Below are 12500 nucleotides of genomic sequence, written 5' to 3' on the forward strand. Positions count from 1 at the left end.
GTAGAGGAACATGAAAAAAGGGAGATAGAGAGATTGAAAACACAAATGTCTCCCAAATGTTAACAGCTCGCCTGTCTCTCACAGATGGTGTGGGTTCCCAGAGCTAAAGGATGATTTCAAGCTCCAAATGAAAACTATGCATCTGGACGCTTTCCTCTAACCAAAGCCCAAGCACCAGTTCTACCACCGCAACTGCAATTGCAAGACAACCCAAGATTGTGAAATCCGGCGTTGGGATCAATATCCTTTATTAGCCTGAACAGAGGATGAGAACTCCTCTCCTAATCCTGGCATGGGCCTACCTCTGGGGGATAGCCCTGGGTATACTAAGGACTACTGGGTCCCTGAGGAGAGGAGCAGGGGGACACATGGGCCCATCTGGTGAGGGATTGTCGCTTAGACGCTCCAAACGAGGTTGGATGTGGAACCAGTTCTTCTTGCTGGAGGAGTACACAGGGACTGATAAACAGTATGTAGGAAAGGTATGTTGATGCATGCCAAGCTGTCTCTCTCTCTCTCTCTCTCTCTCTCTCTCTCTCTCTCTCTCTTTTCTTTCTCTTTCTCCCTTCCTTCTTTTGTTGAGTGCAAGTTATATTATTCTGATGACAGGGAAGGCAGTGTTGGGGAAATAGGAGGGCATGGTGTTATTTGGACTTTTATTCAAATACGATTATGTTCTTTGTGTGTGTGCGTTTGTAAAAACACAATATTACTGGATTCAGTAGTGGCATTAATGTAATGTATTTCATGCTGAGAGTCTGATAAATGAATCTGGATAAGTCTGGACATGACCTTGTGGTGGTTTAAGGTGTAGCCCACAGAGAACATTACCATGGACTGTCTGTAGCTTTCGGCGCTTTTTCTGCTTTTAGACTTTTTTTGAAACAGATGTAGCTGTCTGAAAAATTGTGGTCTCACTAACAGCAATGCTGCCGTGCCCTTCCATTCATATTAATGCGTATAGTAGTCTGGCCAGTCTGGGCACATCTCACTACTGCTCTCTGGGCACACGGACTCCATGTCCAATAGCATTCCAGTTTCTGCATGTAATGAAATCATATGTAATCTGCCTCTAATTAGAAAGCAGAAATATATGTTGTCAGTCCTGGGTAACCTCACAAGGGGAAAAAAAAAAAGCTAATGAGATAACGAAGAACTTTTAGCAAGGTCAGAAAGAATTGCATTAGAACAGAGACATATACTTAACATTCCTACGGTGCAACGAGATCATATAGACTCATCCAATCAAATGAGATTCTACAAAACACAAGTCTCAAATTGAGCTCAAATTTGACTTTCAGTGGCCTGAGGAATCGTAGTGCATTAGCCGATGAAGAAGGGAAGAGAGGAAAGAAGGAGAGATGGGAAAAAAGAAAGAAAGAAAGAACAGAAAGAGAGAACAGAAAGAAAGAACAGAGAGAAAAAGGGGAGAAGATGAAAGAGATGACAGAGAAGCATATGGCTGAGACAGTAATTCAGCACCGAGCATATTCAGGCCATTTCATCTTTTGTGTTTGTAGATTGATGCCCTCCCCTCACTCTGACACATTCTATCACAAAAGAGAGAGAGAGAGAGAGACAGAGAGAGAGAGAGAGAGAGAGAGAGAGACAGACAGAGAGAGAGAGAGAAACAGGAGAACAGAGAAGAAGAATAAGAGAGAGCTATATGGATTAGAGAGGCTCAGTAGGCACTTTCTCATTGAATGCCTTTGAACACGAGGGCGCGACCCAAGGCTCTAAGTCTTCTACTGTAACTATTAAGCCATCAATGGGAAACCACACTCTTTTTGTGTAACTTCAGAGAGGTGGAGATTATGCGGCAGCAATTGTTCTTTTGTCCCTTTCAAAATTAAACATGTACACTCTCATATTCCACTGATTTAGTCTTCTGTTACAGTTACTGACTGTTAATTTGTTAATAAGTAATAAATGATTGATAACTAAAACAATAAGTCAGTGTCAGATTGAGAAGGCATAAACAGTGCTTATGTAACTATATGTTAATGGTATGTCAACAGAGCAACTCAGTGGTTTCCTGTGTCCTTCAGAAAAAGATCCTCAGCTTGTTTGAAAGAGTTTCGCACAGCAGCTGTGTATCAGTGATCAGGTAAAGACTGCTGTTGTGCTTTCAAGCAGCAAAAAAAAAAAAAAGAAAAAAAGAAAGATGACTGTGCCTCAGAACAATAGCATTTCTTAGAGGATGACTGAATTAGACACATGAGTGTAGCATCTAACCACAATCAGGGGGCACTTCATCTGACATAAAGCATTGTAGAGCTGTGCTGATGAAAAGGCAATGGAATCAGACAAGCTCTCACAACCACTTGGAATAAATTCCCCTGTTGCAATGCTAATGCATTCATCGCATTACCAGCTGCTAACCAATGAAATCACTAGTGTCTCTGCACTTCAGAAAGAACTAACGAAGTCAAATAAAGATGCAGAGAATAAGAATAAGAGAGACGGAAAAAGAACCGTGGACCTGTGTTGGTGGTCCCTCGGCATTGTTAGGCCGTGAGTGTTTGTGTGTGTGTGTGTGTGAGATTAGTTTCTCTATCACACACACACATACGCACTGCTCTCTCATTAGTAGTGCAGGGCCAGTCATGCCCCCCAGGACTGTCTAAGGCCTCACTGGAGGAGACTATGTTTACCTTGTTTATTTTATTTTTGTTAAGTTTATTTCTCTCCAAAGAGGCGGATTAAGGCTGAAAGGCTTGGGTAATCATCACTGGTAGAAGAGTGCTTGTGCACCACTATCACATCTCATGAAGTATTTACAGGTTCTGATCAGACCCACAGGAATGAAGGTTTGAAAGCAAGAGAGAGAGAAAGAGAATGAGAATGAGGGAGAGAGAGATAAAGAGAGAGAGAGAGAGAGAGAGAGAGAGAGAAAGAGAGAGAGAAGTTCTGTGTCTTGTGGGTTGAATCCTCTGTGCATTGGGAGCAAACATTGCTAAGCCTCCAGCAGCCCTCATGTAGCACTAATGGCAGAAAACTGGGCAGAAAGATAAACAGAGTGAGAGATGGAAAAACCGAGAGAGAGAGAGAGAGAGAGAGAGAGAGGTCGTGAATTCAGCTCAGCTCAGTCCATCTTGAGTAAAAACAGAGGGATCCTCTGTGGAACACAGGACCCAGTCCGGTGTTGATTTACCTTTGGGTTTCTGGACCTTTTTTTCATTTTTACTGACTGTTGTGGCTAACCTTGCCGCCTCAGTTTTGTTTTGAAATCGCTTGCTTCCTTTATGGGGGCCATGGCTATGATCCAGTCTCCCTTGGTGATGTGGCTCACACACATTCACTCTGTTGATGAGGTGGTAAGCCTTTTCTCTCATGGGAAGACTTAAACAATATTTCAGTGCTTTGCAGCACTGTCTTCTTGCGTACATGAGTGTTTGAGGAAAGTTCCAGCAAATATCTTAATAGAAAAAACAGCTTTTAATGGAAAAAAAAAACAAATAACAGAAAATTAAACATTTGAACAACACTATAAACATGGTCTAAATTACATATAATTGTTTCTTAAACTCTCTTCTGTTTTATCACAGAGTAACTGTTCCACTGGTGTTTTTTTTTGTTGTTTTTTTACCATGAACTCAATAAACCAAGTATTATTCAAATGAGAAAAAGAAATTCAACTGTCGTTAATTAAAAGATAAGATTTTCTTGAACATATCTGTGAAACATTATACAAGGAGATACAAAGGCGTGACAGAGTCTGCTGCTAAAACTCAGTGACATATGACCTTCCATTCTGTCTAGCAATTAAAACACTCTAATCAACCTGATTGAAGCCTCCGGCATTAAAAAAAAAAAAAAAAAAATTGCTCAACCGAAAGGATGGCTAATGTTACTGTCTCTTAATGGAGTCCAATGAGTGTAAGCGAATGCTGAAAGCACTCTATCTGCCCATCATGGCTAATCGCTAGTCATCGGGTCCCTCAAATCAATTTCATTTCATCTGGTTGGCTGCAATTAGGGCCAAACGGCACTCAAGTAAAGGTTTGGGCACAGGACGTTACAACAGAAGTACAAAGAGCGGTGGTTAAGGCTCATCTCCCATAACTTTCAAACAACACAGAGACCCGAGAGACCAAAATGAAGACTGGGGAGACATTAGCACTGGATGAATTCATGCTGGCTGTGGGAACCACTTCATAGTCTGAGCTATACTCTCTGAAGGTGCTCATTCAGTAGGGAAACTGGGAGGGAGTATTTAGTTGAAGTTCCACTGAGAAGTTGTGAAGGAATCGGATACACCCTCAGAATCTTCTGAGTCTTCACCACTGTGGCTCAGAGTAAAAGTGCAGTTTGATGGTCTGTATTGTGTGCTGTCCTCTATGACTAGTTTCTAGGCCTGTCGAAAGTGAAATGGATGACGCGTGAATGAGTTCTTGGTGGTGTTTCAGAGCCACCCTAGAGAGAGAAGGATTTTTTTTTTCTTCTTTTCTTTTTCTCCCCCTTTAGTGACAGTTTAATTGTATTTTCAATAAAAATTGATCAGAGGGCCCATTGTGAATGCGCAAGGGGACAGGCCAATTGATTCCTCAGTGAGGTTTTCTTCTAATTTGAGTGGTAGGTCTGCCATAAATTTCCTCTCTCTTTCCTTCCCTCAGTACTCCGTTAGGGGAATCAGCTGAAAAGAGGTCAGCGCAAGCAAGTTCAATATACAATACACAAGAGGGAGAAGATACACACACACATACACACTCACAGACATACACACACACACACACACTGTGGCGATACAAAAATCAGTTTGAGGCATCACATAATAAAGAAATGAAATGTTAAGCTGTCAAGAGCTGTGGTGTTTAATGGGGAAAGTGTGGAGCAGAGTCAAGGAGGACCTGTACTATAAAGCTCAGAGGTACTGAGTTGCCCATAGCAACATTAAGTTCAGCCTTGTGTGCCGCGATGTCCCTGGAATAAGAGAACATGTAATGTCAGTTGGTTCTTTCAGCAGGACTATATCTCCCTGACATTAAATTATTTTATTCCAAAAACATTTCAACCCAGGGGTATAAAAGTGAAAAGTTCTCCTAATAATTCTGGCTTGTCTTGATTTAGCACTCCAGAACTTGACAATGATAAAAGATGTTTATTCAGGGGTGGTCATCTCTTTCCACTGCTTTGCCTGTTTTGAACATAATAAATTAGTAAAGCCTTCCAGCTTGCACAGTAGGTGGAATCACTCAAAAGGAGAGGAATGAGAAAGAAGAAGAAGTTCAAAGAAGAAGAAGAAGAAAAAAAAAAAACAAGAAATTGTGTACATGTTTATTTATTTATTGTTGGTAAAGGTTAATACATTTATGTATGCTTTGTTCTGTTTCTTGTGTGCGTTCTGTATCTTTGTGCGAAAGGTAAGGCATTTTGGTCTGCTCCACCAGTCTCGTCCACAGTTAAAACAAAAAATTGCATCATCACACAAAAAATTGTATAAAAAAAAAATCACGATACAGTGTCCTTGTTTGACAAAAGGAAGAAGCAAAAAGAGAGAGTGATAGTGAAAAAAGAGGTGACACGAAGGAAGGGTAATGATAAGCTCTCTGAGATAAATGAATGAGTCTGAATTAACATAAACAGTTGAAGATAAGTTGCTTTTATAAAACAGGGCAGGGCTGTAACACAGCTAGAGCGATAAAACAAGTGAAGGAGAGGTCAGTCTAAAAATCTGGAGGAAATCACCATTTACTGGGAGATAAAGCTTCCTCTTCTTACACAAAGCATCCTATTGGCTGTCATGGTGGGCTTCCTCTCCTGAATTTTGTAAATGTAACATCAGAGCAGAGGCATCCGCTAAGACTGTGGTGGGATTGGTATGTTTCTTTTTTGTGGACCCTCTCCTTTTTTAAGAACATATAACATGTAAAGTACATGTAGTATTCGTATAAAGGTAATATCTAAAATGTATCCACTGTGCATACTTTTATATTCATTTAATGGACTGTTAATATACTGTTTGAAAAATGTAAGTAGCTGGATGGCTTTATTCTGTAGTCAGTAAGAGAAAAATGTGTGTATGATAGATGCAGTGGTAAAAATGTACTTATGACATTGCAAGATTCGGTACACAAATTATGAGTAAAAGAAATGCAAACCAAAATACTGAAGATTCAGAGAGAACAACAGCAATCAGCCTGATCTGGCTTCATGTGATTGTTAACATGGATATGTCAGTTCAGTTTCTAACATTGCTAATAACCAAAACAAGCCATTAGGGTCACAGCGTTTATTAGGTAGTGACATACACACAACCCTTCGCTGTTAAAAAAAGGTCTTACATGGAGTTCCACCTTTTTTAGCTTGAGACATGGCTTAAGGAGCTTCTTCTGAGCTCATTTGCGTGGGTGAATGTATGCGCAAGACAGAACTTAAACACCCAGATTTCTGTATGACGAATAATGTCTGCTGTTTTTTTTTTTTTTCTTCTTCTTCTTTTTTTCTTTCTTTTTTCCTTCTTCTTCCTCTTCTTCTTGTGGAGGTCTGGGCATGTCTTTTACAAATGTGCGTAAAAAATACCAGTATTTTCAAAAGTTTCCCCGCATTCCACACGGCAGTTACTTGTATACTCGAGTTCTGATTAAATGAGAGCAGTCTTCTGTGGTGTGAGCAGCTATAGAACTTTCAAAGAGCATGGTTCAGAACCTTTTAATTGGATGATGGCATCTCTTCAAACTATCAATCATCCTCTTGTTAAGCATAGGGGTGTGTATTGCATAACTCATATACAGTATTGACTGGGGACATTAAAAGCATCTGCGGAATGGAATGGAATGGTGCCGCTAAATAAACCGATGCTAAGGTTCGTGCATTAACGCACTGCACTTGAGAAACAACTTCACCTGTCAGCAACTGTCGTATAACTGCACATCAAGAGAAATGTACTGGTATTTTTACTCACAGTCTATCCATATTTGAGTCCATCTCCGACTATCTGTCTCTTTTGTTTCTCTACCTTGCCTTTCTACTTCTCTATGGTTTAATTGAGTCTTTGTTCTACAACATTCCTTGTTCTTCCTCATCTTCCTCTCTTCTATGGTTTTATTGTTGTCTTCCTTCTCTCATTTACAGTTGCACTCAGACAAGGACAGAGAAGATGGCACTGTGAGATATGTTCTCTCTGGGGAAGGTGCAGGATCCGTATTCGAGATCGACGAGAAATCGGGCGACATCCACGCCACCAAGAGGCTGGACAGAGAAGAGAAGGCCTTTTACACACTGAGCGCAAAAGCTGTGGACAGGGTTACCGGACGGGACCTTGAGGGGCCATCGCAGTTCACGATCAAAATCCATGATATCAATGACAATGAGCCAAAGTTCACCAAAGAGCTTTACACTGCCAGTGTGCAAGAAATGGCTGACGTTGGTAAGTTTGAGCAGTCATAATAACACCCGCCTTTCCGACCAATGAATGATAAGAGTGCTCCGTTGTGGTAATCCTCACTAAAGGATAATCTAGAGTTTAAGATAAATAGGAACATCGGGGATTTTGGGTACTGCTGTGACCCTGCTATAGACTGCTGCACGGATTCAGCCTGGATTGTGCTTCTCATTAAAAAATACTGTTGTCCAAAGAAGACAGAGAGAGAGAGAGAGAGAGAGAGACAAAAAGACAGAAAGAGTATATGATAAGAGAGATAGAAAGAAAGAGAAAGAGAACAAAAGAGACAATAGTCTTCATAGCAGCTTTGCCTGTCATTGACCCACAATACAAATGTCAATGTGTTTTAACAAGAGTAATCATGACAAGTGGTCATGAAAACATACAGCTTTGTTTGGCAAAGAGCGTGCCAGTCAAAGACCTCTAAAAGAGCATATACGGGTAGCATCAAGCCTTTATGTAGTTGTGTTTAGACATCTCTGCCACATAAGTTACAGCGTTTATGTCAAGTACACAATAGGTCCTTGCCTTTGCACCATGACATGAGTGCCAGTTTCTCAGTTATACACAGAAAGCTGTTTCCACAAAGAGTCCTCCCACTATTGATAGATCCCCCCGTTCATATCCAGCACAGATAGTCGGATTAGAGGCTTTATCGCTGAGGCGGGATAGCTACGTCACAAATGAACATGTTAAAGGGGATCAATGCGGCTTTATCAATCAAAATAATTAAACTCTGCATAGTGGAGGCCGACTTATGAAACGAACATTTTTTTATTTTTTTTTTACTGACCGTTTATGGCACTGTCAAAGGGGGTTAGGTCGAATTGGCACAGTAATTACACGTGTGGCGGTTTGGACCTAATCTTTTAATATAACATTTAATTACACCACATTAATAATCTGGGATGTGGGTCTGGCCTTCTATTTTAGTCCACAATTTTTAATGTCAGCGTTTTTATTTATTTATTTAGTTAGTTTGAACTGCATATTTAGCAAACAAATAAATTTAGGTTAGCTGCTGCTTACGCTGATAGAAACCAGAATATTTTCCCTAAATGTCTTTTAAGGCCTTTCAGGTCCTATTGAGTGAGACAAGGAATCTGGCAGGCAGAGAAAAGTAATGTTAAGGTTCACATTCTTAAAAGTCAGATTATGAAGAGAATAGCTTTGTTTGTCTGATCAAACACTCTTTTCTAATTGGATCACAATAACTTCCAAAAGGGCAGTGCAACTAAACCATAGCAGTCATGTCAGCAAGACTAGTCTTTGAATCTAATTCACTTCTTAAAATGCATTAGCTGTCAAGGTTGGTTTGACTCTCTAAAGAACCCTGGCTCTAAATCATCAACAAGAAAACAACAGACGATTTAATGTTGTTTTCTTAAGACGGTACTTGACAGGGTTGCCTCCTAATGTGGAATGAAACACAAATCCGTGAAGAGATTCAGCACGGTTGTCATAGAGGACACGGCTTAGAAATTTCAAAATGTCACAAGCATCCATGTGCCAGTAAAATCCATACAAGCTCAGATGACTAACATCACGTAGATGCTAACCACACACACACACACACACACACACACTCACACTGCATGCATTTCATCCCATTTGAGTTTTGTGCATCCATTTTGGTTCTGCTGAAATAAATCTATATATAGAGATAATGAGGTAAGACATAGTTTGTGATATCTCAGTAATGGAGAGGGTCGCGTGCCATTTTACCCAGGCATTCAGATGCATAGCATTTACATTGTGCAGCTTCCACTCTTGAGTAATACTACTGGTTCATATCAGACCAACAGGGATTTAGGGCATATGCTTTTCCAGCTTCATGGATACGATAATAGATAGTATCCTAGTAGTTCTGTACTAACCTGCAGGGCAAAGCTCCTCAGAATAACAGTGGGCAAATGCAAAATGAAACCAATACAGAGTCTTTGTATGTTTTGGCCGCTAATGTGAAAAGAAAGCTGTTTCAGTTTCCTCCTATTGCACGCTAGCAACCTCAAATGAGACTAGAGGCTATAAAGTCTCTTAGGGATGTCTGTTTCTTTCCTCCACAGGAACATTTGTTGTAGAGGTGACGGCAACTGACGCAGATGATGCCACATATGGAAACAGTGCAAAAGTGGTGTATAGCATCTTGCAGGGCCAGCCGTACTTCTCAGTGGAACCAGAGACAGGTCGGTGTTTGAACATACGTTCAGTCATCCAGATTTCTCCCACCGTCTTTCTCTCTCTGTCTGTCTCCCTCTTTTCTTTGTGCTACGTCTTTCAATCTTTTTTTTCAACGTCATTCTCTCACTTTAACTCTTCAAAGTTTCTTTTCTGTTTTTTTTTTCCCCCCTCTCCTCTCTCTGTTTCCTCTTGCTTCCCTCTTTCTTTCTCTCTCTTCCTATTTTGTTCTCCCCCACGTTCTCTGCTCGCTGACTCAGATGGTTATGATAAGGCGGGACAAAGGCAGATTGAATCACGTGTAATGTGTACTCTGCTACATATCCCTTATATGTCTTTGCTTAAACAAAAGGGAAATGGAAACAATAAAAAGCCATTGCAGATTAGCATGCAGCTTAGCAGGTAATATGCTTTATCCCAGATGAGGTATGTAAGCTTAATTCCCCTCATCACACACAGCCAGTCTAAGACAGGATGTGGGATTAGAAACAGTATGTGTATGTGAAGGGGAGAGACAGAGAGTGAGAGAGAAAGAAAGAAAGAAAGAAAGAAAGAAGGAAACAAAGAAAGAAAGAAAGAAAGAACATTTGAGAAAATCCTTTATTACATCAAACTAGTGCTTTCTACAAAGTTCCACTCTACATCTGAGACCAGAGAGAAAGAGTAAAAAAGAAAAGAATGATGTAAAGAAAGAACAAAGAGGCAGAGAAAGGTCAAAAAGAGACAGACATGAAAGAATACGGCCAAGGTATACAGTAGCTCTATGTTTCTTATTCGGGACGTTGTGTCTCCGCTGCTGTTTTCCTGGATGCCTGGGCTGAATAGGTAAGCTGTACTCTGTGGCATGCCTATCCTTCTGTGTCACTGCTTTTGTGAAATCAGATGTTTTTCTCTCTCTCTCACGCTTGGCCTTTGCAGCTCTCATTGATAAAAGAAGGTGATGAGGTTTTTCTTTTTCTTTTTTCTTTTTTTTCCCCAAGCCTGAGTGTCATCAACACTGCTGCATTGATGTGTCTTTGATTGACAGGAAGGACCCACCCTCACAGAGCTATTGTTTGATATTCAGTGAATCTCCACAGGGAAAGAAATAAAAAAGAAGATAGGAATAGAGCAACTCTATGTGCACTTTTGTCTGTTTTCTCTCATTTTACAGTACGACAGAGAAAGAAAGAAAGAAAGAGAGAGAGAGAGAGGTCCTCTTCTGGGATGCTTCAAATGTAAAGCATTAATGAAAGACAAAAGCCACTGGCAGTGCTGACAGGAGTAGCAACACGCTCTTTTAATCTGAAGTCAATTATTGCTTCTGGGAGCATCTTTGGCTTCTGTCTTAGACCTGTTTTAGAGACGCGTTCAAAAATCACAGATCAAAGATGTCTAAGTGCGCTAGAGATTGGGTAGAATTGCATTTGGAAGAAAGACTTCTCCCTTTAATGCCATGGTATTAATATCTGTAACAAAATTACTTTTTACATTTAAAAAAAAAAAAGAACTCCTGATAGTTAAAAATCATATTAGCTTAATAGGATCAGATTTCCTTTATGGTGATGCTTTGCTACAAGCAAACACATTTTGAATGAAAGATCTTGGTCCACTTGACTCTAACATTTTTTTGTGTGTCTGTTTGTGTGTGTGTGTGTGTCTCCATCAGGCATCATCAGGACAGCTTTGCCCAACATGGATCGAGAGATTCGTGAGCACTACCAGGTGGTGATTCAGGCAAAAGACATGGCAGGACAGATGGGAGGTCTCTCTGGAACCACCACAGTCAACATCACGCTGTTAGACATCAATGACAACCCACCACGCTTCCCTCAGGGTGAGCTTCGATAATCAGTCCAAATACAAGCACCAAATAACAGAGTCACCTGGACAGGATTCACTGTTTGAATGTGTGATGTCACTGCATCACCAATCTTATATGAAATAGAAAAAGTGCATTTATAATGTCTCGACATTTGGACAAGCATTAGAGCCATTTATGAGGCTGAGCATATAGATGCCCTGTGTCATTTGTTTATGTCAAATTGGACTGAATTTTCATCTGCCCGCTCATAATTCACAAGGAACATTTTATATAAGGATGTGACTTGATTGTGTGTCTTTTTAAGCGGTGACTTTGCGCATAATCTTATGTGAACATTGGCATTAATTCCGTGAATAATTATCAGTGCCACTGTCCTGCCAAGTGAGATTTTATCATAGAAAAAAAAAATTATAGATTCATTTATAATTCCTCACAAAGATGGTATTCATGGGAAAGGTTATGTTATCGTCATGAACAAAACAGCATGGAGAAACTCAGTTTGATGAAATCTGTGTTTCAGTAATGCTGTGCATGTAATTGTGTGTGTGTGTGTGTGTGTATGTGTTTAATGCAGATGTGAGTGTGTGTCTGTTACATCGTGTGCTGTGTGCATAGCTATATCCGTCTCTGTGGCATTACTTACTTGTCAGTAAGTAATTAAATGCAGAGCCATATGACAGAGCTAAGAGTCCAGCAGAGTGCATCAGATCATTCCGGTAATTCCCTTTAAATGAAAAGAATACATACTCTCTGGGTTCTCTTTCTCTTGCAGTTCTGTTTAAATCCTCTCTTTTTTCTCTTTGTGGAGCTGCCTTATCTTTTCTATACTTCCTATTTTTTCTCATCAAATCCCTGCTTCAATCCTCCATTTCTTTCCTCATGCTGTTCTTCTGCTTCTCAATTGTTCACTCTTTCACTTTTTCTTTCCCTCTATCTCTCTCTGTCCTCTCTATCTCTTTTCTCTGTGTGGTCCATTCAGTGAACTGCAAATGCTGGCCAATCAGATTGACAGATTACTGGTGTCATTCTATTTTCTGTTTCCTCTTTCTAACAACAGTGAGTCTTTGTGTGTGTGTGTGTGTGTGTGTGTGTGTGTGTGTGTGTGTGTGTGTGTGTGGCTAGAGTAAAAAGGTA

At 40.3% G+C, this 12500-nt stretch overlaps 1 protein-coding gene across 1 annotated transcript in view; it reads left to right on the forward strand.

The window, feature by feature from the left end:
- The window catches only part of LOC115812512 (cadherin-10-like), an 87695-nt gene that overhangs the window by 68284 nt on the left and 6911 nt on the right, over window positions 1-12500 (forward strand). The window contains 4 exon segments of the mRNA XM_030774990.1: window positions 255-482; window positions 7075-7369; window positions 9451-9570; window positions 11211-11378. Of these exon segments, the coding sequence (XP_030630850.1) occupies window positions 255-482; window positions 7075-7369; window positions 9451-9570; window positions 11211-11378 (811 nt within the window).

The sequence above is a fragment of the Chanos chanos genome, chromosome 5 (assembly GCF_902362185.1).
Source record: "Chanos chanos chromosome 5, fChaCha1.1, whole genome shotgun sequence".
Taxonomy (NCBI): Eukaryota; Metazoa; Chordata; class Actinopteri; order Gonorynchiformes; family Chanidae; genus Chanos; species Chanos chanos.